Source organism: Papio anubis, chromosome X (genome assembly GCF_008728515.1).
Source record: "Papio anubis isolate 15944 chromosome X, Panubis1.0, whole genome shotgun sequence".
Lineage (NCBI taxonomy): Eukaryota > Metazoa > Chordata > Mammalia > Primates > Cercopithecidae > Papio > Papio anubis.
The window spans coordinates 35,419,487-35,434,097 of record NC_044996.1 but is presented as its reverse complement, the minus strand read 5'-3'; the positions used below and the strand labels follow the sequence as shown (position 1 = coordinate 35,434,097).

The 14,611-nt window shown below is 38.5% G+C and overlaps 1 protein-coding gene across 5 annotated transcripts in view; it reads left to right on the top strand.

The window, feature by feature from the left end:
• DOCK11 (dedicator of cytokinesis 11) overlaps positions 1-14,611 on the top strand; it is a 189,428-nt gene that overhangs the window by 113,179 nt on the left and 61,638 nt on the right. For 4 of the 5 annotated variants that reach the window (XM_021932583.2, XM_021932581.2, XM_021932584.2 and 1 more), the window contains 6 exons: positions 630-701; positions 1,618-1,764; positions 5,412-5,495; positions 6,322-6,433; positions 6,924-6,962; positions 9,264-9,442. In XM_021932583.2, coding sequence (XP_021788275.1) covers positions 630-701; positions 1,618-1,764; positions 5,412-5,495; positions 6,322-6,433; positions 6,924-6,962; positions 9,264-9,442 — 633 coding nt within the window. The remainder of the gene's footprint in view (positions 1-629; positions 702-1,617; positions 1,765-5,411; positions 5,496-6,321; positions 6,434-6,923; positions 6,963-9,263; positions 9,443-14,611) is intronic. The other variant, XM_021932582.2, reaches the window with a different exon arrangement.

Here is a 14,611-nt window from a genome sequence, read left to right as displayed (position 1 = left end):
AGCATTTCTGAGCCTCCAAATCCTCATTGCTAAAATATAAGTAAAGCATTCAACACATGGTTCCTGGCACATCGTAGGCACTCAAGAAATTATAGCTGTTATTATTGTCATTATTTTTATTACTTCTTTTATTAATGGTAGAATTTCGAGTATCTTGGAGTATATCTGATTGAGGCTTCTCTCTACTCTTCAAATTATATGACGTAGGCAAACATCTAGGCTACTTAGGCTGCACAAATGTCACATCAAGGGCAGGGTTGGAGCCCAAGCTAGGTGCAGGTGGTAATAAGATTCATTGAGCATTTAAAAGCGGTAACAAGATAAACTAGAAGTTAGTTTGCCCTTAATACCACGTGTGGGCAATTAGAAACAATGGTGGGGATAAAATACTCCCCAGTGGGACAAAGGTTCCCATCCTTCCTTTGTATATTACCAGTCAACCCTGAAGTACAATAGTACCTTTTTGCTAAAACCATTTGCAGATATTCTGTGAGACTTTGATAGTGACTTGGGATCACTTGAAAATGTTAGTAAAATTCAAAGACAAGACCCATATTGATTTGTCAAACTTTGCTAAGCTTCAAAGATTTGGTAACAGTTAAAGATTTTTTTTTTTTTTTTTTTTTTAGTACTCATGGTTTTTCTTTGAAATAATTGCAAAGTCGATGGCCACATACTTGTTGGAAGAGAATAAGATTAAGGTAAGTAAATTAAGGTAAAGAATAACTTTCAGTTGGCAAATGATAATTGTATATATAAGAGTAATATTTGATGTAGACAAAAAAAGCTAATCTTACTCTCAGATAGCCATGCCATGCAAATCCTGTTTTATATTTAAAGGCTCTGAGTGCTTAGCTTTTTCAATGTTGCTTACAAAAACAATGGATGTATTGCGTAAATCTGAGGTCTTGCAGTTGATATGTTCTCACCATCTAATCTGCAGAGACTTTTCCACATAGATTCTTTCCTATAATCATTTGCCATGTACAACTCATTACCTTTGAATCTTTGCCTTTGTCTTATGGCTTAAAAATGTCTCTTGAGAAGACTCATTGGGTTAAATCAGACATAGCATTTGCCAATGCACGTGCAGTGTTACAAACACTTTATGCACTAGATATGATCCCGGAATGTGATGTATGCAATTTGTTGTAATTTTTAATTGTTTGAAAGGTAAAACAATTTTTCTTATTCATAGGAATCATAAAGCTAAGACTTGTGAAGTACAAAATATTTACCTTATACTTAATTATTTTTTATCAGAATTTATATAATACGTTTACTGAAATTGAAGTGCATGCATACTTTGTGTGTCAGGAAAAAAGTGGAATGAAAACTGGGATTTGTCTGTAACTCAGAAGCATGATATTCCAAAGTTGGGGCAGAACAACCCATTCTTGCTGATAACCTCAGTCAGGTAGATTATTAGAGATCCAGAGAGTTCCTGTAATTATAGAGAGTCAAGTACATCTTGAACTAGTGATGTCATTTTTAGGTTGGGAGAACAATTGTACATCAGTTTTAAGATATATTTATTTGTAGAATGTGTTTGAAAGTAAAAATGGCAACTTAGACCTTTCGGAAGTCTGACTTTTTTCTGTGCCTATTTCATTTCAGCTTCCCCGAGGCCAGAGATTTCCCGAGACATATCATCATGTCTTACATTCACTGCTTCTTGCAATAATTCCCCATGTGACTATTCGGTATGCGGAGATTCCCGAAGAGTCCAGAAATGTGAACTATAGTTTGGCTAGCTTCCTGAAGGTGAGTTAAAGGCAGCTGAAATGTGGTAAGGAACTCCTCTTCATTGACAGGAAGCCCAAGAAAAAAATTAAGCACCTTCTAGAGACTCAGCTAGGTCTTCATAAGACTACTGGAAAACTTAGGTTGCTTACAAACGTTGGCTATTGTGAACAGTGCTGCAACAAACATGGGAGTGCAGATATCTCTTTGATCTACTGATTTTCTTCCTTTTGGGTATATACCTAAGAGTAGAATGTTGGATCGTATGGTAGCTGTATTTTCAGTTATTTGAGAAACCTCCATAGAAGACATTGGCATTGGCTTGTGTTCTATGTGGCGATTCAAAAATGTGAGAGGCCGGCCGGGCACAGTAGTTCACACCTGTAATCCCAGCACTTTGGGAGGCTGAGGTGGGCGGATCACATGAGGTCAGGGGTTCGAGACCAGCCTGGCCAACATGGTGAAACCCCGTCTCTACCAAAAATACAAAAATTAGCTGGGTGTGGTGGCAGGCGCCACTAGCTACTTAGGAGGCTGAGGCAGGAGAATCCCTTGAACCTGGGAGGTAGAGGGTGCAGTGAGCCGAGATCACACCACTGCACTCCAGCCTGGGCAATAGAGTGAGACTCCGTCTCAAAACAAAACAAGAAAAGATGTGAGAAGCTATCTTAGTAGTGAAATTTAACTATATATACAAGATAAAGGTGACAACAGTCATACCAGAAATACAAACAAATCTGTTCTTGATAGTGGTTGTACTAATTTACATTCCCACCAATAGGGTAGGAAGGTTCCCTTTTCTCCACATCCTCACCAACACTTGTTATTGCCTCTTTTGGATAAAAGCCATATCTTTTAGCTTAACTGATCACAGCAAATTTGTCCCCATCCCCCATTGAAATGACGAATTGATTAAATCAGAGGACACATACAGGTGGCCTAGTCAGAAGACAAGTGTTGCTTGTTGCACACAGTGTTTTTAAACATAGTTTAAATGCTTATTTAAATGGGAGCACATACTTTCTGAAATGTAGAACATTAGCTTCTTCCATGGAGTTTAAACTTGAAGTTTACTATGTAAAGGGAACAGAACAGTTTTGGTTTAGTAGCAGCATTTACTTAATTCAAGTCAGCAAACATTGGCTTGTCTTTTTTTTTTTTTTTTTGAGACTGAGTCTTGCTCTGTCGCCCAGGCTGGAGTGCAGTGGCATGATCTCAGCTCACTTCAAGCTCCGCCTCCCGGGATCACACCATTCTCCTGCCTCAGCCTCCCGAGTAGCTGGGACTACTGGTGCCCGCCACCATGCCCAGCTAATTTTTTGTAATTTTTAGTAGAGATAGGGTTTCACCGTGTTAGCCAGGATGGTCTCGACCTCCTGACCTCGTGATCCGCCCACCTCAGCCTCCCAAAGTGCTGGAATTACAGGCGTGAGCCACTGCGCCTGGCCCATTGGCTTGTCTTCTGTGTGGCAATTCAAAGATGTGAGAGGCCGTGTTAGTGGTCAAATTTGAATATATATGCAAGATAAAGGTGGTAACAGTAACACCAGAAATACAGACAAAATACTATAGAAAAACTAGAAAGGGAGAGAGAGATTATGACCAGGCAGCATGAAACAAGTAGCATAGTGTGGAGTTCCCCAGGACAAGAGTTCAGCATGTTGCAGTTAGAGGGTCCCTGAGCAAAGATGAAATTTACATGTTCAAAAATTATTTAGGGATGAGTGAAGACTCATTGTGTGATGAGTTTAGGAAGTATGAAGAAAGAGCTGAAAAGGCCATCTGGTGCCAATAACAGAAGGCCTTAAATGTCAGGTTAAGGAATTTGGACTTTGATTCATATGCAATGGAGCAACACCAAATACTTCAGAGGATACTTTTCTTGCTGTTATGATAGATGAAGTGAGGAAGAGACCCGAGCCGAGTCAGGGCAACTGATTAGAAAACCAATTGTCTGCCTGGCACAATCCACTTATCTTTTAGGCTCAGCTCTTCCCTGGCCTTTCCATGCAGTGTTGATCACCCCTTCTGTTGTTCATCTGTCTTTTACATAGTTCTATGGCACTTCTTATTGTACACTATGTTTTCATTATGTGATTGTCTTCACTATTAGACATGATTATGGACCATGCCTTATTCCACTTTGTATTTCTCTAGAATGTAATACATTGTCTCAAACATAGTAGATCCTCTAAATGTTTGTTGGATGCTGGAATAAATAAATATGAGCCTAACTCAGTAATCCAGATGACAGGTGATGAGGGTCTGACCCTGGGCAGTGGCAGCAGAAGTGGAAAGGAGAGTATGAGATGCAAGACGCAGGTAGCTGGTTAATCAAATATTGAATTATTTGGATTTCACAGAAATATTGTAGGCACTATGAAGGATATAAAGGAAAAGATCATTCTTATTGTCCAATCTAGGTGAGATGACAGGAAAATAGTAAAATACAAGCTAATACTGAATAAAGTGTTTGAAGGGATCCATGGACCAATGTAGTTAAGGAAGATGGGATTTCATGAGAACCTTAAAGAATGAACAAGATCAGATAGAAGTAGCGATAGACTTGCTAGGTGTGGCATGAGTCAAAGACCTAGAGGTGGGAATACACAGTGCATCTCGAGGGGATAATAAGTGAATGATGGCTGAGCATGCTGGTGCCCGCCTTAGTCCCAGCTACTTGGGAGACTGAGGCAGGAGGATTGTTTGAGGCTGTAGTGCACTATGTCTGTGCTACTACACTCCAGCCTGAGTGACAGAGCAAGACTCTGCCTGTCTCTCTTTCTCTCTGTTTTTTTTTTTTTTTTTTTTATGTTTTGAGACAGAGTCAAAGGAAGTCAATGAGATCTGTTGGCAAATGAAGCTGGACAAGTAAGTTGGGACAAGATTGTGAGTGTTCTTGAATGCCAAGCTAAGGAGTCTGAAATTATATTAGAGACGATAGGGAACTATTGGAAGCTTTGGGGCAGGAAAATGACACGATTAGGGCTGGGACTTAGAGGTTAATCTGGAAGCAGATGGATGGAGACATGGGAGACATGAGAGACATGAAGACTGAGGAGGTTAACTACAGTTTTTCAGTTGCAAGGTAGTGAGAGCCTTAACTAGGAGAATGACAGCAGGCAAATATGAATAACTTAGGGCTGTCACAGAGAAGGGAGGTTTTACGCCTTGACTTCACTGAACACAAAAACCCTTTTGGTCTGAATTATTAATATTTACATAGGCAAGTCTCACTTTCATCAGCTAACAGACTACCTTACACTTCCCTTCGGAAGTGGGAGTTGACCAAAATGAGGTCAACTCACTTGGGCTTTGGGAGTTGACCAAAATGAGGAAGTGTAGCTGAATAGATTACAGATATGTATGTGTGTTTGTGTATGTATGTGTGTATATGTATAGATAAATGTGTATTTGTGTGTGTGGCTATATATACATCTTATTCTGAAAACTGTATAATTGAGGCCCTTCAGTCCCGATTCCAGTGATGCCACTTGCCCTTTATCTTTTTCTTTAAGGTCACCTGAAGCTCAGACAGTTATCTATAAAAACAAAAATGTCTTTCTTTTTGTGTGGAACCAATTTTGAATTTTTAAAACTTTACATTTTTTAAATTTAGACTTTTAGAATTGTGTAACTAACCCTTAGTTTTGTTTTGGTTCCTACAGCGCTGTTTGACACTAATGGATAGAGGATTTATTTTCAATTTAATAAATGACTATATATCTGGATTCAGTCCCAAAGATCCTAAGGTAAGTTATGAGGACATGATCGTAGTGGATGTCAGACATCTGAGCATAAGACCAAAAGTGACATTTATTCTCTTCTAGGGGATTAGGAACTGCTGTTTTTATTTAGGTACTTGGAGTATAGACATACTTAAAAGCAAGGAATACTGGACTGTGTTCTGGGGTCCCCAGGACCTCCCATATATTCAATAGCTCATTCTAAGGATTCACAGACTCAACATATAGCTGTATTGATGGCTAAGATTCATGAGCATGATATGATGAGGATACTCAGCTGAATCGGGAAAGGAAAAGACATCAAATGGGGTGGGTAGCAATCCACACGCAGCCTTTCTGAACTCTTTCCCTCCTGTGAAGGGTCTCACAGAGCACAGCCTCCTTCTAGCAGTGAAAATGCACTTGTAAGTGTGCAATATTCCTGTTCAAGGAAGGCCTGTTTAAAACTCAGAGTTGAGGGGTTTTATTGAGGGCTGATTATGTGTTGGAGGCTGGTCAAAATTCCAGACTCTCAGAAAGGAAAGCAAAGCAGGTGTTCACTATAAATCACATTGTTTGTACAAACAGTCTAAGCAGGCTGACACAGAAGGCACAACTTATCATGTAGGGAACGTTTCAAAATTTCATTTTTTAGATGCCAGCCAACAAGCAGGCCTTTTAAAGGATAGCAGTCTTGGACCTGCTATGTTAACTCTTTCCTGCACAGGTCGCATCTCAAGGTATGCTTAGAATACTAAGCACTTCTGTTGTGAAAAATAATGCGCTGTATTAAATTCTTAAAATAGCAAATGCCTACTAAATATGAGCTAATGTATCATTTCTTTCCATTTAGGTTCTGGCTGAATACAAGTTTGAATTTCTGCAAACAATTTGCAATCACGAACATTACATTCCTCTGAACTTGCCAATGGCATTTGCAAAACCTAAACTGCAGCGGGTTCAAGGCATGTATTTGCATTTTCCATCATTTGAGTTTGTTTTTTTCCATGTTTTGCTAGCGCTAGTGTAGTATAATGTTTTCTAGTTGAACCAGTCAACTTGAAGGTAAATTCAGAATTGTTACTATCTGAAGTCCTTTAATGTTTTTCTGCATTTCCTTCATAATATCAGTAATAATATTCATAGTGTGAAGAAATCAGGTGTGTTAATAGATTGCTTCTTAAACACAGATGTCAGATACTAGTGAAATTACTTTCTGTAGTAGTGTTTGGGAACTTGTATAAGACTAAATTAAGAAAAAGACATGTAAATGCATTTCTCCTCAAAGCATCAAAAAATGTAAAGGTAGAGTAAAACAGTAACATGTTTGTGCTAAATTTATGAAATGCCTTCAGTTATCTCCATTGCTAGTTTTATTGAATGCTTTGTTGTATAGCACTATTCTTATGTTACTATGTTTTTTATTTGTCCCTTTTCTTTTCATATATTAATTAGATTTTTTTTCATTTGCGGTGGACCGTTTGACTTCAGTAGGTAGGTTTAACTCGGTTCACTCTAAATTAGCTTGCTGTTTTAGAAAACAATTGATTTGATGAATTGCTAAGATGGATGGGGGCTTTGTTTGCTTTTCAAATCCTCCCTAGCCAAGTACCCAGAAAATCTAGGAGGCAGTGTGTTTGTTTAGTTTTAAAATAAAATTGAGTGTTGCTAGAGAAATCAACTTTAAAACATCTTCCTTCAAAACACAAGTTCCTGCTGCAAGCCAGCATAGAGGCCATGAATGGGGAACTGGAAGTTACTTGTGTGTGTGTGTGTGTGTGTGTGTGTGATGTGTGTATGTGTGTGTGTGTGTGTGACCTCTGTCAGGCTTGCCTCTGTCTCTTAGATGCTGTTTAATGATATCTTGGCCACAATTCTGCAGGTGTAGATGAAACCACCTGATTGGATTTATTCAAATCACCAAAGTAACAAATTGATTACCATTTGTAAAATCTACTCACATAAAGCCACCTTTGTTAGTCCTGGCCCTTACGCGTAGAAGGTGATAGGGATTCACAAAAAAGCATGACCAATGCAGGAAGAAAATAATCTGCCTTGGTCTGTGTAGAAGTATTTGCTGAGTGGTGGTTTTAGTGATGGAATTATAGCCAGTGAAAATGGAGAAAAAATACTTTTAAACCATAGTACTTCTATTCAACTACCCCCTTACTTGATTCTGAGCATGTGTAGCTCATATACTTCACCCAATATTTATTTATAACTATGAGGAAGTCAGGAAAAAGAAGGCGTGGACAGATCATCAGGATTTAGGATTAAATTGGACTACTTGCAGCATTTATTAAGTCCCAGCTGAATATAAAGCATTATATTAAGTGCTGAACAGGCCAAAAGAGAAATAGAAAACATATTCTTCGGCTTCATGGCCTATCTAATTAAATAGTACTGGAGAGGAAATAAAGATAGTAGAAATCTTCCATAGAAATTACTAAACTTGGCTGGGCGCGGTGGCAAATGTCTGTAATCCCAGCACTTTGGGAGGCCAAGGCGGGTGGATCACAAGGTCAGGAGTTAGAGACCAGCCTGGCCAATATGGTGAAACCTCGTCTCTACTAAAAATACAAAAAATTAGCCGGGCATGGTGGCACATGCCTGTAGTCCCAACTACTCAGGAGGCTGAGGCAGAAGAATTGCTTAAACCTGGGAGGCAGAGGTTGCAGTGAACCGAGATCGCGCCACTGCACTCCAGCCTGGGTGACAGAGATAGACTGTCACAAACAAACAAACAAATTACTAAACCTGATCACAATCCCCTATAAGTACTTATAAAGCAAGTCCCAACCATGATATTAACATCTGAGATTTAAAATAGACTGAGGATCTAGGCCAGGCACAGTGGCTCATTCCTGTAATCCCAGCACTTCAGGAGGCCAAGGCAGAGAGATCACCTGAGCTCAGGAGTTCGAGACCATTCTGGCCAACATGGTGAAACCCCGTCCCTACTAAAAATACAAAAAAAAATTAGTTGGGCGTGGTGGTGCTCATCTATAGTCACAGCTACTTCAGAGGCTGAGGCAGGAGAATTGCTTGAACCCGGGAGGCAGAGGTTGCAGTGAGCTGAGATTGTGCCACTGAGCTCCAGCCTGGGCAACAGAGTGAGACTCCATCTCAAATAAATAAATAAATAAAATAGACTGAGGATCTTAAAAGAAGGGAAAGACATAGTTCGAAGTGATTATTTTCTGATATAAATTATTTGTTTTTGAGTGATGATGGATTGGAATGGAATGAGACTGTTTTCCTTATTGTTCTTATGTCCCATGTATATTTTCAGCCCAATATATAATATTTACTGAAACAGTCAATACTGTCAGACTATTCAGTTGTTTAGTTTGTCTTTTCCCACTTTATAAGTATAAACGGATAAGTAAGTCAAGCATTATTGTATAGAATTTTTCAAATGTATAGTTGTGACAAAATCTCTTCAGCTATAAAGAAATCTGTTAAAACGTTGCAAAATATATAATTATCTTATTGTAGGTTCTATCATAAGATTTCTATGAGTTCAAAAGAATGCAGGGGAAAAAAAAAATCTAGGGACTTTCTTCCTGACTGAAATGATCATTAAAGTTATCGTCTAGCCCAAAATATGAGTGCTCCTGTCTTGTAAATTTTGCATGCTTATTCTAGATGATAAAAGAACTGCTCAGAATCATTAATAATAAAAATTATAGCTCTTGCTAGCATGATCACATATTATTAAATAATACAGTATTTTAATTATAATCATTTTTTGAATATTTTCATAAATGGGTTTTAAATTTCATTGTACTGCAGATTCAAATCTTGAATACAGTTTATCAGATGAGTATTGCAAGCATCACTTCTTGGTTGGTCTACTTCTGAGGGAAACTTCCATTGCTCTTCAGGACAATTATGAGATCAGATATACAGCTATCTCTGTCATAAAGAATCTTTTGATAAAACATGCATTTGACACAAGATACCAGCACAAGGTAAGGATATCCATGCAGTCATCAGTATCACACTGGTAAAGTTCTACTATGATTTTTTATAGAAGATGAAGCTTTTTAGCAAGGAACATTATATAAGCATTGAGGAAAATTTATTTTTGCTTCAAATCACAAGGTTTTTTTTTTTTGGGGGGGAGACAGAGTCTCACTCTGTCACCCAGGCTGGAGTGCAGTGGGATGATCTCGGCTCACTGCAACCTCTGCCTCCCAGGTTCAAGCGATTCTTGTGCCCAGCCTCAAATCGTTAGGTTTTTAAAAATACCATTTAGGACTGGGAGCGTGGCTCACGCCTGTAATCCCAGCACTTTGGGAGGCTGAGGTGGGTGGATCGCTTGAGGCCAGGAGTTTGAGACCAGCCTGGGTAACATGGTGAAACCTCATCTCTACTAAAAATACAAAAATTTGCTGGGCGTGGTGGCACACACCTGTAGTCTTAGTTACTTGGGAGGCTGAGGCAGGAGAAGCACTTGAACTGGGGAGGCAGGAGGCGGAGGTTGCAGTGAGCTGAGATCGTGCCACTGCACTCCAGCCTGGGTGACAAGAGTGAAACTCTGTCTCAAAAAAAAAAAAAAAAAAATATATATATATATATATATATATATATATATATAGTTTAGTTAACTATTAAAGAAATACACTATTTTCTCAAATCATACTTAAAGAATAACATAACTGCTTCATGATTATTATATCAACTAAGAATGTTTAAAAATTATTCTATAAAATATATGCTTTAATATATCTTTAAATATGTATCATGTAAAATATGTAATAAGTTTTCTTCTTACTGAAAAAAATGTTAATGTGATGGTGTTACTATAAATAGCTGTGGGTGTGGCTGTAAATTTTACATACATTACACTGTTTTCTATGAGTAACGGTCACAGCTGCAGTTTCTATTTACTGCACTAATTTTTTTTTTTTTTTTTTTTTTTTTGAGACGGAGTCTCGCTCTGTCCCCCAGGCTGGAGTGCAGTGGTATGATCTCGGCTCACTGCAACCTCTGCCTCCCAGGTTTAAGCAATTCTCCTGCCTCAGCCTCCTAAGTAGCTGGGACTACAGGTGCACGCCGCCATGCCTGGCTAATTTTTGTATTTTTAGTAGAGATGGGGTTTCACTATGTTGGCCAGGATGGTCCTCATTTCCTGACCTCATGATCCGCCCCAGTCAGCCTCCCAAAGTGCTGGATTACAGGCGTGAGCCACCATGCCTGGCCTATTTACTGTACTTTTAACATATATATTGAAATCTTACTGATATTAAATCCTGTTGGCTTGGAAAAGTAGAGTGCAAACTGTATGGATTTAGAAGACTCTAATTTACTTCCACGGTATCATAACTCACTCTAGGAAACATAATATTGTTTCATAATAAATAATTTATCCTTTTCTTTTTACATTCCAATATAAATAAAATTATGATGTCATTTATCATCATAGTCATTTTGGAAGGCTGACTTGGAGCTTTTATTCTTTTTCTACAGTATTCCCATTTGTCCTTTTTAAACAGAAAATGCCTGCCAGTGACATCTACTCATATTCCTTTAATTACAGTGATTTTCATACATGTAAATCTTGCTAGTTTTCTTTATGTGATTGTATCCTAAAGTAGATTTAAACTTCTTAGCTTTAAGATGTAATTCATTGCTTACTGCAGTTTGCTTTGTTTTTGACACATTATAACATACCTCTACTTAGTGTAGTTGACTCAGTTATATGCCATTTTCACTTTTTGTGAATGTTGATATTGACTTCACACAAATTAGCTGGTATGATATATCCAAATAAAAATATATCTTAAAAGTCCTCCAGTCCAATCAAGCTTGGTCAAGCCTTTAAAAATGCATTATCGCTGAGTTCTGGCTAACTACTTGCTTACGCCTAGGAGTGGGGAAAAGGATCTTATGCCATGTGGAGGAAAATGTCTGTAGCCATGATTTTAAATGATTCACTGGAAAAGTACAAAATGAACTTCCCCTCTCTGAAGCAGAAAGTTGTATGTTTCTCCACTGCCTCTTCACATGAAAGTGAAAGAAAACTGGATTTTGCCAGTGGGATTCTCACCACCTAGAGGCGGAATTAAATATTTTACATCACAAATTTGGACACTTTTAACTTACTTTTTAAATTCTTAGAGCTGTATGTATACACACGCAGGTATTGTTACCTGTAAATAAGTTAGACACTCTGAGCGTTTGAGGTTTTAAACTATAGGAAAGATTGAAATGCCAAGCCTTACTACTCCTTCAGTGACTTCTGAAGCTCTTTCCTCTTTGTTCAGAGGCTTCATACAGGCATTAAATGACGATAGAGTTTTCTCCATGAGAAGTTTGTTTACTTCATGGGCTTGGTTAACCAAAGCTTCAATTCCAGATTATTGGATGAGGATATAAAAGGTCCTTTGTCTGTTTTGTGCAGTTTCCAGGCAGCCTGGGTAAGAGTTCATTTATCAAATACATCCAAGTAGAGCGTGTTTCCTATTAATGATGACACCAAGGTGAGGGATTGGAGGGAGCCTTAAGCCCCCATATTTTCCATCAGTTCTCTAAAGGGACCCCAAAGTAATACACCAAAAAAAAAAAAAAAAAAAAAAAGAAAAGAATGTTTCCTATGAAAAGCCTACTTCAAGACTCAACTCCCTAATCACTCCCACCCTTTCCAGCCAATTGCCACTCCTAAGCCCCTGCTCTTAGGAAATTTTGGTCCCTGTTATGTGTTACTCATAAACTATTTAGCAATCTCTCTCTCTCTCTTTTTTTTTTGTGACGGAGTCTCGCTCTGTAGCCCAAGCTGGAGTGCAGTGGCATGATCTCAGCTCACTGCAGCCTCCGCCTCCCGGGTTCCAGTAGTTCTCCTGCCTCAGCCTCCCGAGTAGCTGGGGTTACAGGTGTGCACCGCTACACCTGGCTAATTTTTTGTATTTTTAGTAGAGATGGGGTTTCACCATGATGGCCAGGAAGGTCTTAATCTCCTGACCTCGTGATCGCCTGCCTTGGCCTCCCAAAGTGCTGGGATTACAAGTGTGAGTCACCATGCCCAGCCAGCAATGTCTCTTGTTATAATTACCATGAGACATTTTTCCTTTTCAGAACAAGAATGTTCAATATCTAACATTTACCCTGGGGCCTGTATAGTTCTTGTACCCACTACAAGTAATGTTGATACCTAAGAGAATTGCAGATTCTACTTCTAGTTGGGCTGTGGGCAAATCTTTTTACCTTTTTTGAAAAAGTAATCCATATGCATGGTGAAAAACAAAAATCAAAATGCCTGTCTCCCATTCCTTACCTCCACTCACCAATTCATCTTTCCAGAAGCAACTACTCTTGTAAGTTTATTTATACTTCTATTTTACACAAGCACAAGCCTATATGATATATATGTATAAAATATAACAGAAACCATTATACATTTTTCTTTTTTCATTTAACAGTACAGCCTGAAGGTTAGATCTACTGCATTTTAAAAAGTAGCTGCATAGTATTTTATCATATGGATATACTTTATTTTATTTATCTAACTAGTCTTCTATTAATAGATTCTTCGGTTATATTCTATTTGTTGTGCAGGCGAAATTTTTAACATATTTGGCAATGACTTTATGTTTTCCTGTGTTCCTGCTTCCCTGAGAGAGTTGTAATTTCTCTTCCCCTAGAGATCACTCACTATCAGAACTAAAATGGACTCCTATTTAGAAGCCATAATATTAATAATAGCAGCTAAAATTTATTAAGGGCTCACTATATGCCAAGCACTATTTTAAATATCTCACATTAATTGACATCATTATTATTACCCCCATTTTACCAAAGAGAAAACTATAGTTAAGTGACTTGATTGTAATCAAGTAGCTAGTAATGGGAGAACTGGGTTTTGTGCATGTCTCTAACTGCAAAATCTGTGCTGTCAGCCACTAGCTATACTGCCTTTTAAATCTCAACTTGGGACACTGAAAAATTAGAAAACCACCAAAAAAAAAGGGTAATCACTAAGTGAAAAATCTTGACACCAAAGCCATGGAACAAAGGAAAGTAATGAGAGTTAAAAGGCCGGGCGCGGTGGCTCACTCCTGTAATTCCAGCACTTTGGGAGGCTGAGGAGGGCAGATCACCTGAGGTTGGGAGTTCGAGACCAGCCTGGCCAACATAGTAAAACCCTGTTTCTACTAAAAATACAAAATTAGCCAGGCGTGATGGTGGGTACCTGTAATCCCAGCTACTTGGGAGGCTGAGGCAGGGGAATCTCTTGAACCCAGGAGGCGGAGGTTGCAGTGAGCTGAGATTGTGCCTCTGCACTCCAGCCTGGCTGACAGAGTAAGACTCAGTCTCAAAAAATAAAAAATAAAAAAAAAAAGAATGAGTTAAGATGATTCGTGGTAACTATATTCACATATTTAAAGGGTTGCCATGCAAAAGTAGAAGTAGACTTTTTCTTGTACTCCAAAGGGCAGAGCTATACCTAGGAGGTAGAACTTATGAGGAGTGTATTTCAGATAAAGGACCTTTCTAATAGAACCCATGAAAGGGCTGGAGTTTTAAAGAAGTTTAAAAAACTGTTTGTCAAGGATACATGTAAGGGCCATTCATTCCTGCCTTCAGCAGGAAGTTGGACTAGGTTAGTGGTTCTGAAACACATCAGCATCATCTGGACCAGTCCAGACCTGGTAAATCAGAATCTTCTGGTGCTAGAGACTATTACTGATGGGGTACTATGTTGGAAGAAAGTCTGTTAAGAAGGGTTTTTGAAATTCACAAATGAAGTGCAAATGGCCAATTAGCACATGAAAAATTGTTCAACCTCAATAGTAAATGCAAACTAAACAATAGTAAGAGACCAGTAATCTTCTATATTCTACATGTTGACCATTTTGCCCTAGAGGGCCTTATCTAATTCTCCAGAAAAACCTGAAGTCGTGAAAGATGGAGGGCAACTCTTGTGCCACCACAGCTACTATTTTCTCTGATTTGAGTGTATATACGTATCTGGCGAGGAATGTCCATAAGCTGAGGAAAGCAATAAATAAATTTGTATAAGAGGTACCACATTAATTAAGAGTCCTGGTGGTCAGTTTTATTTACATATTTACAAATATATCAATCTCCCAAGTCTTATAATTGACTTAGGGGACCAAGTTCGTATTATTGTAATTATA